The 12449-nt window shown below is 52.7% G+C and overlaps 3 protein-coding genes across 3 annotated transcripts; all 3 read right to left on the minus strand.

Moving 5' to 3' along the window:
* Positions 1-911: 911 nt before the first annotated feature.
* On the minus strand, positions 912-4536 carry NCS57_00086100 (uncharacterized protein; the record flags this gene model as incomplete). Its single annotated transcript, XM_053050937.1, has 3 exons — positions 4148-4536; positions 2611-3333; positions 912-2523 (listed from the first exon to the last, which is right to left on the minus strand). The coding sequence occupies exons 1-3, from the start codon at positions 4330-4332 to the stop codon at positions 912-914; spliced, it is 2520 nt and encodes an 839-aa protein (XP_052919452.1). The 5' UTR covers positions 4333-4536.
* A 2118-nt stretch (positions 4537-6654) lies between these two features.
* On the minus strand, positions 6655-10195 carry NCS57_00086200 (uncharacterized protein; the record flags this gene model as incomplete). The annotated part of the gene is made up of 3 exons (XM_053050938.1): positions 6655-7261; positions 7313-7404; positions 7454-10195. The coding sequence occupies 3 exons, from the start codon at positions 10193-10195 to the stop codon at positions 6655-6657; spliced, it is 3441 nt and encodes a 1146-aa protein (XP_052919453.1).
* Positions 10196-10844: 649 nt separating this feature from the next.
* Positions 10845-12405, minus strand: NCS57_00086300 (uncharacterized protein; the record flags this gene model as incomplete). Its single annotated transcript, XM_053050939.1, has 2 exons — positions 10845-11447; positions 11809-12405. The coding sequence occupies 2 exons, from the start codon at positions 12403-12405 to the stop codon at positions 10845-10847; spliced, it is 1200 nt and encodes a 399-aa protein (XP_052919454.1).
* Positions 12406-12449: the final 44 nt, after the last annotated feature.

Genomic DNA, 12449 nt, shown 5'->3' on the forward strand with positions numbered 1-12449 from the left:
GGGTCTCGGACTTGTTTTCTTGCGTCTCTTTTTTTTTTTTTTTTTTTTTTTTTTACCTTGCCGGCACTGGAGTGCTGCTACTCTTCTACCATTGCAACCGTAATTTGGGTCTCGAGCTCGTTTCTTCTTCTATTCTGACGAGAGCTAGTTGGCTAGGTACATGTTGGATAAGGCTGTTTTTTAAGGTGTTGTCTGCTTTTTTACCATATACGTACGCGCACGCACACACACACGCACATGCACGCAGATATTTTGGACAGGAGACCTGGGCGCGCAGAACAAAACATTTTAACGACTTAGCATGAGAAAATCTACACAGATGTAGTCGGAAAGGATACTTTTAGAGTTGATAGAGAGCCATGTCCACATAATTGGATGGATAAAAAAAAATGTTTAATTGTTCTTGAATTGAGTTTTGTTGTATGTAGCGTGGAGTTGGTGTGTATGTATGTATGTCTAGGTATACTGTATACCTGGGTACTCAGATAGAATCCCTGGAAGAGGTTACCATGATGTTTACCTAAAGGATTGATAGCTCAATGACCATTGTGTATCAGTCGCTCTATTCGCACCGTTTGAAGTCAGTTGTATCTCACCTCCGGAAGACATGTCATAGGATAGTATCAAGAGTTGTCATGATGCCTTTCCATCGACTCCCGTCGACTCATGCAGGATTTATATTCAGTCTTTATCTGTCCCAGAAGTTGTCAAATTTTAATGCCTTGCCCTGATCCCCGAATTTCCAAACTCCAATTCAAAATGCCCAGTACCCATCCATAGAGATTTCCTCAAGATCCGTTTATATGTATTGGCCGTGATATCATTACCATGCTTGCCGATGCGAGAGCCCAGTCTCGTGCTATCAATTATCCCAATGTTCCGAAAAACGCCATAAAAAAGAGAAGAATCGTTCATGATAGAGAGACCTTTGTCCAGCGGCCTCTCTCGGTGTGCCACCACCTCTCCTTCTCTTTCCTGTCTGCTACGACGCCGTCGCGCATGTTCCAGCGTCCAGTACAGCCCTCACGACCTCCAGCAAGACTCTCACCGCCATCGCCGTCCAGGTCACGCACATCGACTAGACCGCCCTTGTCGTCTGTTGTGCCCGGATCCGACATGAGGTAATAGCGGATGACACTGCCTGGTGTGCCGATGAAGCCGGCCATGGCAAACGTCTCGGATATCGTGCCGTCCTCGTCGACCACGTTGACGGTGAAGCGGGGCCGGGAACGAGCCGCCTCGAGACGGGCCTGAGCGGCGAGGCGCGCCGTGTGGAGGCTGGTGTAGGGGGCGTGGCGCAAATCGCCAAAGAAGGACATTGGGGTCCGTGGTGAAGGGAGGGGGGAGCTGCTGGAAGACTTGAAGAGACGTGTCGGTGACATGGGGCTGGTGTTGGAGCTTGGGGCCACGGCGAAGGGGGTCACATCACCAGGCTGTTCCGTGGTTCGGAATCGATCTGTATGGAGATCGATCCTCTCCACGGGGTAGCACAGCTCCTGGAAGATGCCGTCTGGGTCGTTGAGCACGCGGAGGGCCCTCAACGCGGGGAAGCCTCCGGCTGCGATGCTCCGTGCGAGGATGTCGTCGGCGGCGTTGACGCAAGATGCGTGGCTTGTGATGTCCCAATGCAGCTTCTTGACGCTGCTAGATGCGAGGTAGGGCATCATCCATAGGGAAAAAGTGTCGTCTTCAGGCATGACGGGCGGGAAGGCTTGGACGAGGGAGAAGGTGATGAGTGACCTCAGATTGGAGAGAATTCGTGCGAGAGCAGCAAGGGAGGTGAGGGGTGTATGGCGCAGGGTCAACTTGCGCAGGGGCACACCTGAAGAGTGAGTCGCAAAGGCAGAGAGGCCGCTGGAGGAGATGCCGCTAATGTGAGAGAGGGTCAAAGACTCCAGCGGGGGGAGGGCGAGAAGAGCAGCGTCGTTGAAGCTGTTGGGAGGGAGGTTACACAGGTGGAGGTGCTTGAGTTTTGGGAGGTAGCTGAGTGTCGATGTGAGGAGGCTTTCGGGCGTCAGAGTTGCTCCAGGAAGACAGTGGACTGTGAGGGTCTCGAGCTGGGACCAGTTGTCATGATGGCTCAAGAAGGCGGCCTCCTGGAAGGGTTTGAGCTCCCCAGGTATAACCAGACCCAGCTGCCGCGTACTCGACTGGATCCTCTGCTGCTTCTGCAGCGGCGATGGCTGGATCAACCAGTTCATCTCCTTGAGGTTGGTCCTCGTCGATAGTGCATGAAAGATCTTCTTGAACGAGTGATCGTAAGTAGTCGACAGACCGGAGAGGCTCTCGAGATTGGGGCAGGCCATGACAAGCGAGGCGACGAGGTTGTCGTAGTCGGCAACGGTGGACCCCTTGCCCGGAAGCGGCTCGGGGGCCGGAACCTTGAGCCGCCGGACGATTGCGGCGATCCGGGGTTTGGCGCGTAGCAGGCGCCGGAGCATCATGACTCGGGCGCCCTGAGACAGCTTAAACTTCTTTTTGTGGGCGGCCGAGTCTGGGCCAACCAGCTGAATGTCTTCGTACCTGAACCAGACGGGAATTTGTTAGCTTGACGCCACCCGGCATCTCTGGCGATCGCATTCCGAGCATGGGAAAAAAAAAAACACTTACAGGGCTTCTTGGGCGGGACCGTACCACTTGCGAGAGACGACGCACATGTTGCAAACGTCTCGCATCCAGCAAGTTGCACAGCTCCCGCTCTTGTATCCGACATGGAGTTCCCTCAGTTTCTCCAGAATGACAGAGAGCACCTCGATAGGCAGCATCGAAAAGAGCTCGTTCGGCTTGAAGGGATCTCGGACGGGTGCCTGTTTCTTGATGGGCATGGGTCGTTGATACATGTAATCAGGCCGCCAGTGGGCCATGGAATCTGAAGTGTCAACACTGGTTCTGCTTCCCCAGGATGGGGTTCGTCTTGGGCCCATGCTTTCCCGGCTCTGAAGAGATGACATGGTGGTCATCGAGTTGTTGCTGAGCTTTCGAGGCCGGTTGAGCTTGACACCAGGAAGACCATCGCCGCTCCTTGTGGGGTCGGCTAATGGTGTCTCCAGGACAGCATAGGTTGGACGTATCGGGTACGAGGTGCGAGGCAAGTTGTCCTTGGACTCATTGGCGAAGAAATCGTCCATGGTGTTCTCCTTTACCGGGTACAGGTCCGTCGGTGACTTGAAGGATGGAGGATGCATTGGCTGAATTGCAATCGTAGGCTCTCGCATGGTGAGGTCTGCTGATTTCGATTTTTCCTTGGACTTTTTGTCATTCCCTCGCTTTACCGGTGGTGGTCCAGCGTAGGCAGATGCTCTCTTCGACCTGAGTTTGTTGGGTCCAGGACGACTGGTGAACCAATGTCAGTTTGAAAGAAGAGAAGAAGAGAAAGAAGAAAAGGCACACAAAGTTCTACAACTGCGGGAGAAGAAAAAAAAGGCAAGTATACATAATGAAAACTCCCCGATGCATCCATGAAAGGCTCCTCAGCGCAAAGCACAGACAGGCGGGCTAGGCACACTCGGCTTCAAGTCCATCCGTCTAGAACAGTTCTGACGTATGTGAAAGAGCCTGGGTGATCTCTTGGCTCCGCGTAGCGCGAGGCTGCCAGGCACCTGGGGACGCCACCAAGGGGAAATTGTGGACAGGTAATCAAACCAAAGTCGTCGAGTTGAGCGCTAGTCCCGTCCATGTTGTTGGCGGCAGCCAAGCCCAAAGCGCTGGGGCAACATGTGCAGCCCGTGAGACACTTCCGGTGCTCGGTAGACGGAACGAGGAGAGACATGATGGAGGCGTTCATCAACTAGCAGTTGCTCTGGCTTGACAGCTTTGTCTGGCCCAGCAACTGGTAGCAGCCCATCCTCCAGGCTGACTCGGGGGTTTCAGAGGGGTTCAGCGCAAGAAAGAAATAAGCATACACTGCCCAAACCACCACTGCCACTGCCGCTGGATACCGAAAAATGGGTAATGGTCAGATGCTGGTAGGATTGAGGCGTCCTCTGTCTTGCAGCCGCCCGCATATAGAGAGAGACGGCCCAACGGGCCACCTATATTGGGGCCAAACTACTGCACTGTACAGCACATGTAGGCACGGGAAAGGGGTTCGGTCCTGATCTCCAACGAACAAAAGAAAAGAGGTAAAAAGGAAAAGATCAAGACTCACACAAGGTCGGTCGAGTGTCGGTTCATCTTACCCGACAAGGGATCTTCGTCAATCATGGTGACGGCCCACACGTGCTTGCGGAACTCGTCGGCCCTCTTATCCTCAATGGCCGACATGGAGCTGCGCCCAGGCGAGAAGAAGCGCTTAAAGTCCTTGCCATGGTGGTTGTGCGGAACCTCGAACATGGCGGTCGGGTCTTGGTGATGCCAGGCCAAGCAAAGCTGGCTGGCTGGTGGAGTTGTAAGATCGGCGAACCGGACGGAACGGAACGTCAACACAATATGACAGGGTGCTCGATCGTATATGTTCCAATGGCGCTTAGATGTGAGTTCGTATGGGTGTCTGCATTCAGCCCTCCCAGAAGGCGGCGTATCAACGTCTGAACAAGCTCGTAAACCTCGAGGATAATGAAACGAGAGTAGGACAATGAGGCTCCCGGGAGTCTAGAAGAGGGGAAGACGGCTTGAAATAAGAGAAGAACAAGGGAATAAATCGATCGACCAGCAAGAAATCAGGGAGAGCGGTCGGGAGAGCACACAATAAAACGCCTCTGCATCAATTGCGGCGCCGTCGGGACAAAAAACTCAGACATGCATGGCAAGCGTCGAGCAGGTACCGCACCGAACAGTCAGTTAGTCGTTGGTTTCCCCTTTCGCCTCTCTGAGCCGCGAGGCCTTGATTTCCAGGTTGCCAAGTTGGTTATGGTGGTGATAGTTGCGTCGTGAGCACGTCGTGAAGCGTCGAAAACAAGCTGACCAACGGGAACCGTCAAACTTAAGTATCATCCTTCCCATGGCCAAAACAACAACAATAGCAGCCGAAGGAGCCATGCTCGCGTCCAGAAACAGCGACATCTCCCAAGAACCACTGTTCTTCCTCATCCTCGGCCGTGGCGGAGCCAATGACGACCCACCCCTTGGCCAAGGCGCCCATGACCATTCCCTGCTTTTTGCTGTGTTTTGGATTTTGCTCCATCATGGAAACCTGGGGTTTGAGTTAGCATTGACGCCAGGGAAGGTCAGCAATAAGGAGAAGTGCCCTGTAACAGACAGCCTCTCCCTCCAAGCGCCAGGACGGACCCAACCCTCGACTAGAGCCTCATTAGCGGCGCCCTTTCTTGCGCCATCTTCCCGCCACAGTTCGAGATATCCAATGTGTGAAACCATGAGCCGTGATGGTGACGATGGACCGCCAACCACCCGCTAAAGGTCAAAAATAGTACCCTGTGGAGGAGCACAACAGCATCCCTGTACTGTACCACCAGTCTTGATGGCCTCACGCCTTCGAATCAGCGGGTCCTCACGACCCCTCACAGTGGAATCGTTCTTACTTCTTGTCATCCACTTGTCGTTCTCCCTCGAGTCCGTGGCCCGCCCGGGGTGTCCCAGTCGGAGCATTTGGGGGCGCCGCTGCAGCGGCTAGCTAGCATCACGTTGATCGACCAAACTCCGGCTCCTCCTTGTCGGCGCGTCTTGCTGTTCCAGTGAGCGGGACAGATTGACAGCAGGCAACCATCCTCATCTGCTTGTGCGACAAACCTAGCTCGCCCCAAATGAGCCAGGGATCCCAGCCATGCTGCTAAGATCAGAGCAAGCCAGGCCACGGGAGACTCCCTTGTCTGCTTCCCTTCCCTCTGTTTAGCGGAAGCCGGGAACATGGCCCTGGACTCAGAGTAGTAGCAATCGCCATCCCGTGCTGACCGAGAATGCAATGAATAGCGGAAAATCGATAATGTCAAGCTGCTGACGGCATAAACCCTCCGAAATTGCACTCACGCAGCCCCCGTGCTGGCCGACTAGCCATCCCTCGCCATCATGTTGGCAAGGCATGTCGTCAACTTACTCAGAGCTATTGCTTGCTGGGTGAGTGCCATCCGCTGTTCCCCTCTTGTCCAGACCGCAACTGACTTCCGATGCACTCGAATCCTTCTGACCGCACACCGTATCCGTACATGGGCTCCTGTTCTGTGCATTCGCTGCGGGGGTTGTCATGAGAGCGATCCTGGCGGGATAACCGCGCCTTCACTTCTGCCGTGACAAGTGCTCGGCTCTGCTTCGCTCTGTTCCTTTGCCGTGGCTTCATCCAAACCCACCTCTCATCATCTGCTTCCGCTGTCACCTCACGATAGCCCTGTTGTCTAAACCAGACAGTAAGGATGCCTTGACATGAAAAATGCCCCAGGACGTCGCTGCAGCAAACACCAAAAGGGCATCTTTTGATCTCCTCGCCCCAGTGAATCGCAAATCTCTGGTCCGTCACAGAGAATTCCACGCTTTAGACTGCTAGGATCCAGTCCTGCTGCGAAATTGTTATTCAAAGTATTCCAGCCAATTCCAAAAATCCCAATTCCCATCCTTGTATCTTATGTCTATGACGCCCAGCTCCAAACACCTTCACTGCCGTCTTTCCAACTTGTAAACTTGGTTCTGAAACCTAGCTTCCACCCATCTCCAACTTGGCGCGGGGGCTGGTGGCGCAAGCTGCAGCCGCAGCAACTTGGCTTTCCTTCACTCTTCGTCTGCTTCAACTGTGAACCGCACTTTTCTTGCTGGACGCGCAGCGAGATCTCGCTTATCGGATGACGACGCGTTTCCTCCAACTTGGCCATTTGCACCTGGGCCAGCTTCGTGTGCTCGCTTCAAACCATTCGTCATTTGGGGAGGCTCCCCCACACCATCCTTCTTCCTTGTTGGAGAATCATCCAGTACCAACCCGTCGTCTGGATGCATGGTGCGGCCAAAGCCTCTTCCGAACACGTATTGAGGCGTATGTAGAGGCGCCATCTGGCTTTCCTTACTGGTCTTGTCATTGGGCAATGGGATGATTTTTGCGTCCTTGATCCAGTTGTAGATTCGTTCGACCTGCAATATCGTCTTGGCTGCATCATGTTCAGCTTGTGTCATGTGTTGCTTCCGCTCAATGATAATTTCTTCGATGCTGTTGCTCAGCACCAGCGTCTCGACTGAGACTGGTTTCTGCTGGCTGATGCGTCGCGCTCGACCAATTGCCTGCGCCTCGACCTGAGGGTTGAGAACTGGGCTGATGAAGTAAATCCTGGATGCAACTCTAATATCTAGACCGAAGGCGGCTTGCGTAATGTCCATGAGAAGGACCCTAGGGGTTCCATTAGCAGACGATACCCAGCCTGAGAGTGAAGAGGGTTACCTGAAATCGGGATTCGCAAGGAACGTTTTGACATATTGGCCCTTCCTCTTGTTAGTGAGCCCTCTGGCATAGATGAGGTGTTGAATCTGGAGCTGTCCATTGTCAGTGGCAAGTCTTCGGCATAATTCCCTCCAAGCTCACAGTTTCGAGTACGCTGGCTAGATACCAAGCAGCGTTTTCGTTTTCATAGAAAACAACAATCTTTTCGTCCTTCTGATACTTGATGATGCCATCGATCAAATAGGAGAGCTTAGACGACGCGGTTGATGTGATCCTCGCTGCTTCTAGTGGGCCAAGGGCACCATCTGCAGCTGCCACCTCTTCGGGCTTCACAATGTTGGTTCTAAGAGTCTGCGTGGCTTTGTGACTGTCGTTTCCCAGTTTCGTATTCCCAGCCAGGGTTTGCGACCTGTCGCTGGCTTGTTCGAGAGACTCATCCAACATACGACGCCTCTCGATAACGCCTTCCTGGATCAAGCGGCCATTGAGCAAAGAGTTAAGTTCCTCAGGTTTCAAGGCCGACTTGTAGATTAGTTTCTGAAGTGCCAAGAGCATGCTTGACGAACTGCACATGGCATCATCCAAGTTGCCATCCAGGGACCACGCACCGCCGAGATTGTGCGGAAAGCCATTGACACAGACTGGCAATTCATGAAATCGGTTGCTGAGTGTCCTCACTTCATTTTCCATGGCCACATAGCCAATTCTAATTGCTTGCTCCAGGAGGCGTTGATCTTCGGCGCTGATAGGGACCTTCTCGCTGCGAAGGAATTCCTCTGCAGTATTGACAGCCGTTGAAATCATGTCCTTTGAGAAGAAAGAGCCTCCGAAGAAACAAGCTTGCTGCAGGTTTCGAACCAGTTCATTTAGGGATTCCCTTTGTTTCTGATGGAAAAAGTAATCCCTATCTGTTCGTTGTGACTGAACTGAGTTGAAAATAATCATCATCGAGAAGACGTTGACAGACAGTTGGTCCTGGTACGATCCTTCTAGGACAACCACCTTGTGGTTCACAGGTGGGAGAAGATCGCCCACCTCCGCGAACTGGTGTCGAATGATGAGAGAGTTGAGTGTCGATTTCAGACAATCCGAGCGGCCACGGCCAGCTGACGTGTGCTTTGGTAGCATCAAATACACCTTCGGGTCAGCCGTGGTATCTCCAACATCCACGAGCTTGTTCGCCCAGGGTCGAGCTTTCAAGTAGACAGCTGTAAGAGATCCAATTCTCTCCAAATCCCTTTTTTCCATTTCAGGGCTACTCCCAGTAATGGGCTTCGCCGTATCAATACCACTCGCATCATCGTCATAGTGGGTGGTAGTGCCGTTCCCTGTTTTCTGAGCATCGACTCCGAATAACCCTTGAGATGGTGTTCCTGTAACAGCCCAGCGGGATGAGAAATGCAAAGAATCCAAACTGGTGAGCAAGTTACTTGGGTTACTGATCGATGAATTACCAAGCTTGTGCCCTTCATCAAAGATGCATCGCTTGAAATGGATGTTGGACAGCGGAGACTCGCTTAGTTTGCCGCCCCCTTGCCGGGCCAGAGTTTCGAGACGAGTCTGGGAGAGAAGAATGAGGTCGTACTTCAATAGGTCTTTGGTTGGCGGTAGCTGGATTCCCTTGGTTATCACAAGAACTTTCAAGCCCTCTGTATGCTTGCGGATCTCTTGCTCCCATTGTTCGACCAGGTTAGCAGGCACTACAACGAGGCTGCAGTTGCTGAGATACAGCAGTTTCTTAGGTGGTTCGATGCGCTGACGGGACCGCCTTCCAACGTAATGAGGCACGGGCGGTGGGAGATAGTAATAGCCTGGGTTTCCTTCCAGGGCCTCGATGCAGCGTTCGTAATCATCCCCAGTCTGTTCCTTGAAGAGGTCAAAGTACGGTCTCCATGGTACCGAGTTTCGGGTTGCGCAGGAAGCAGCCATCACGGACAGCGAAGCAAGGCGCTTTCTCACAGGGGCGTCTCCGGCACGAAAATGCTCTGGGGGATGGGTAGGCAACGATCGAGTCGCGAGGATGAGGGCGAGGGTCATGATTGTTTTGCCAGAACCCATCTCTTCAGCTAGAATTCCACCAGACACTCCATCATAATAACGTGGCTCCTTGAGAACCGTACCGGCGACGGGGTCCAAATACCATTCTCTGCTCTCTTGGTCCTTGACGTGGAGTAGACGTGGGTCAAGTACAGTCCCTGGCTGAACTTCTTTTTGTAACATCAACGCTGCCGACCTTCTTTGGTAAGGGTAGAGCTGAGATTTGAGGCCGGGAACTTGGCTCTGGAGCAGGTCGTACATGGCAGATTTCGAGTACGGGTCTAGTATTAACTCAGGATCGGGGTCAGGGGATGGTATGGTGTTGAATAAGTGCAGCAGCGACACGTCCTCGTCAGACCCGTCGCTCTGGCTTGCGTCTTCATGCAGACGTGGCATGTCGGCGCGCTGGCATTGGATATCGCCTCGCCAGGCTTCCTGAGAATAATCCAGTTGGCCTAGGATCTTCCTTCTTGCTTTGATCAGTGTGGCGTCTGATCGTTTCACAGTGCTGCGCAAGATATCATCTGGGAGGAGGTAAACTCGGAAGGTGCCTCGCTCCGAAGTCCGATGGGGGACGCGGAATTCGAGCCTGATCCATGATGCTTCAAGTAATTTCATGCATGGTGCGAGCTTTCGGGACTTTCGAAGTGATGATTGCACGTTTTGGGGAAGGAATCGTTGTTGAGTGTCAAGGTTGAGATGGAATGGCGAATCCGGCAACGAGTCAAAGGTCCTCCAATCACCAAGTTCATCGAGAGACCAGAGTTCCGAAGTCAAAGAGCATTCCTCTCGAGAGACGGACAAACATCCAGCGGGTATGAGAACTGCGCTTTGAGAATGCATCATGCATCAGACTGATAGCCAGAGAGTCAGACAAGACGGCGGGTCAGCCGAGTCCGGTGCAAGCGAGGGGAACGAATGATGTCAAGTGTCCACATGAGCCGCAAAACTCAAAAGGAAGAACACAGGATTGGCTCCTCGGAGTCTTTGTTGGTGTGAGTGAGAGTGATGGAGGAGGCAGAGGTGTCAAGGTGCAGACGGATGCCTAGGAGCGTGGAGGTTGTGATACACCGTGCTAGTGAATCAGAGCACTGTGCGTCGAGGCAAATCTCGAGGAAAGCACAACCGAGTCAATGGCATTGTTCAGGCATCGGCTCGGTCCTCGCAAAAACAGCGCGTACTTCTTTAGATCAATGGAATTCTGAATAAATTGATTAAGTTGACGAGGTAAAATGAACGTGAAAAATCTGACACGCCGTTATCAAGTGACCAACACCAGGCTCTTTTACCAGGGGCTCCCCCAGTGTGTAGCAAGTCACATGATCTCGGTCAGCAACGATGATGGCGGCAACAACACGCATTGGGAAGAGATTAGTGTATTATATCCTCCAGCTATCTATGCATAGTTGATGTTTGTGTGCTCTTTCTCGGAGGGTGCTCGCTGTCCATGCTCGAGTCGATGTGCTTCTCAAAGATGGACATTCAAGGCCAATCTTCATGAAGTAGCCTCCCACCTTCCAAGGAGCCCAACGTCAAATGCCTTGAACTTCCTCTCCTGAGCTGGCAGCAAGTGACTGCTGGATGACAAGCAATCCTCGGCTGCTCTGATGGCTGAGATGGGCAAACTGATTTCTTGAACATCCGAGATCATGGAGGTGGTCAACTTCTCGCCCTCATCTACCGGGATCTGTCTGTAGAGTATCTTCATTGCTGTTTTGCTGCCAGTGGCTGAGGAGGAGGCGTACACAACATTTGGGTTCAGAACCCAGAGAAAGAGATTTGTCTTAGTTTCGTCTGTCTCTGCGCTTTCCGGGCCCAGAATGTGTGGCGTGATGATAGACTTGGAGGATCCTGACCGGGAAATTGTTGCCATAAGAGTGGCTGCCAGGCACTCAGAACTACTGGGCCTGGGGCTTGGTTTGATGGTTTGGCAAGTGATTTGCCATTTGAAGAGCGTCACGGATGATGCCAAAATGTTGAACAGGCCAACCTCAGTCTGGCATTTTTGGCAGAAGACATGAAGAAACTTCTTGGCCTCGTTGTCATCCAAGGCCAAAGAGGAGAGGTCGAAGCCAGCATCCACGGTTGAGGGCGAATACTACAAGGTGTAAGCAGCTAATCGATAGTCCAGGATACATAAACATTGTTCCTGTGAGCAAATATGCCTCCTATTAATCTCCTGTTTCCCATATCTTTGAGAAGCCGGATGAAAAAGAGTGGCTGCGTCTTCTAGGTCACGCAAGGAACCCGTTCGGTAAAGAAGGTTTCCAGGAGATTACCAGCCCACGGAATGGGAACGACGATGCATTCATCTTGGGGAGTTGTATCGATGGCCAGATCACTGAAAGGTTGGGTATACCGACATGGACATCTTCTTTCTCCCCAGTCTGGAAGCTGGGACCGGGTACAGGCGAGGTCAAGCATGGAACAAAAGCAGTCGCGTCAGAATCGCCACTTACCTTGACACCTTTACAGTCAGATTCCGAGAAGAGGAATGAGGTGAGGTCGACGAAACCAATGCCCGGCTGGGCAGATATAGCATGGTTGGCGCCGTAGCCCTTGCTCGCCAGCGATTCAGGATCTTGCTGGTCGTGGTCATGGGGTTTATGGCAATGCCAAAACTCCATCATTTCAGCCCAGTTCTCGCTTGGCAGATCTTTCCAGGCTTTTATGGCGTGCTGTGTGACGAACTCGTTGTCGCAGTTACGACAGCCTATCCGCGAGCCAATCTCTATATCGACTGAGGTCCATGGCAGGGCTTGATTTTCCAGGGAGAAGTGGGCGGGCCTTGCCTCGGCTGGAGACACGGGCAGTCTCCAGGACAGAGCAGGGCGTCCATTTGTCGCCACCGGAAGGGCCGCAGTGAGGGCGACTTGTGCCGGGAGGGATATGGATTCTGTCTGCCCTTGATGGGTTACTTCAAGGCGCCGGCCTTCATTTGAGATTTCTGCCTTGGTAGACGAGTCGGGAGGTGATGACAAGGACGCGACAACCGATACTTGTCTGATATTTGATAGAAGCTCGGCGTATATCGATATGTCCTTTGAAGCTGCCATTGCGAGAGGGCAGAGCGTATGTCGACGTGAATAGTTGTGATGTT

This window comes from Fusarium keratoplasticum, chromosome 1 (genome assembly GCF_025433545.1).
Source record: "Fusarium keratoplasticum isolate Fu6.1 chromosome 1, whole genome shotgun sequence".
Lineage (NCBI taxonomy): Eukaryota > Fungi > Ascomycota > Sordariomycetes > Hypocreales > Nectriaceae > Fusarium > Fusarium keratoplasticum.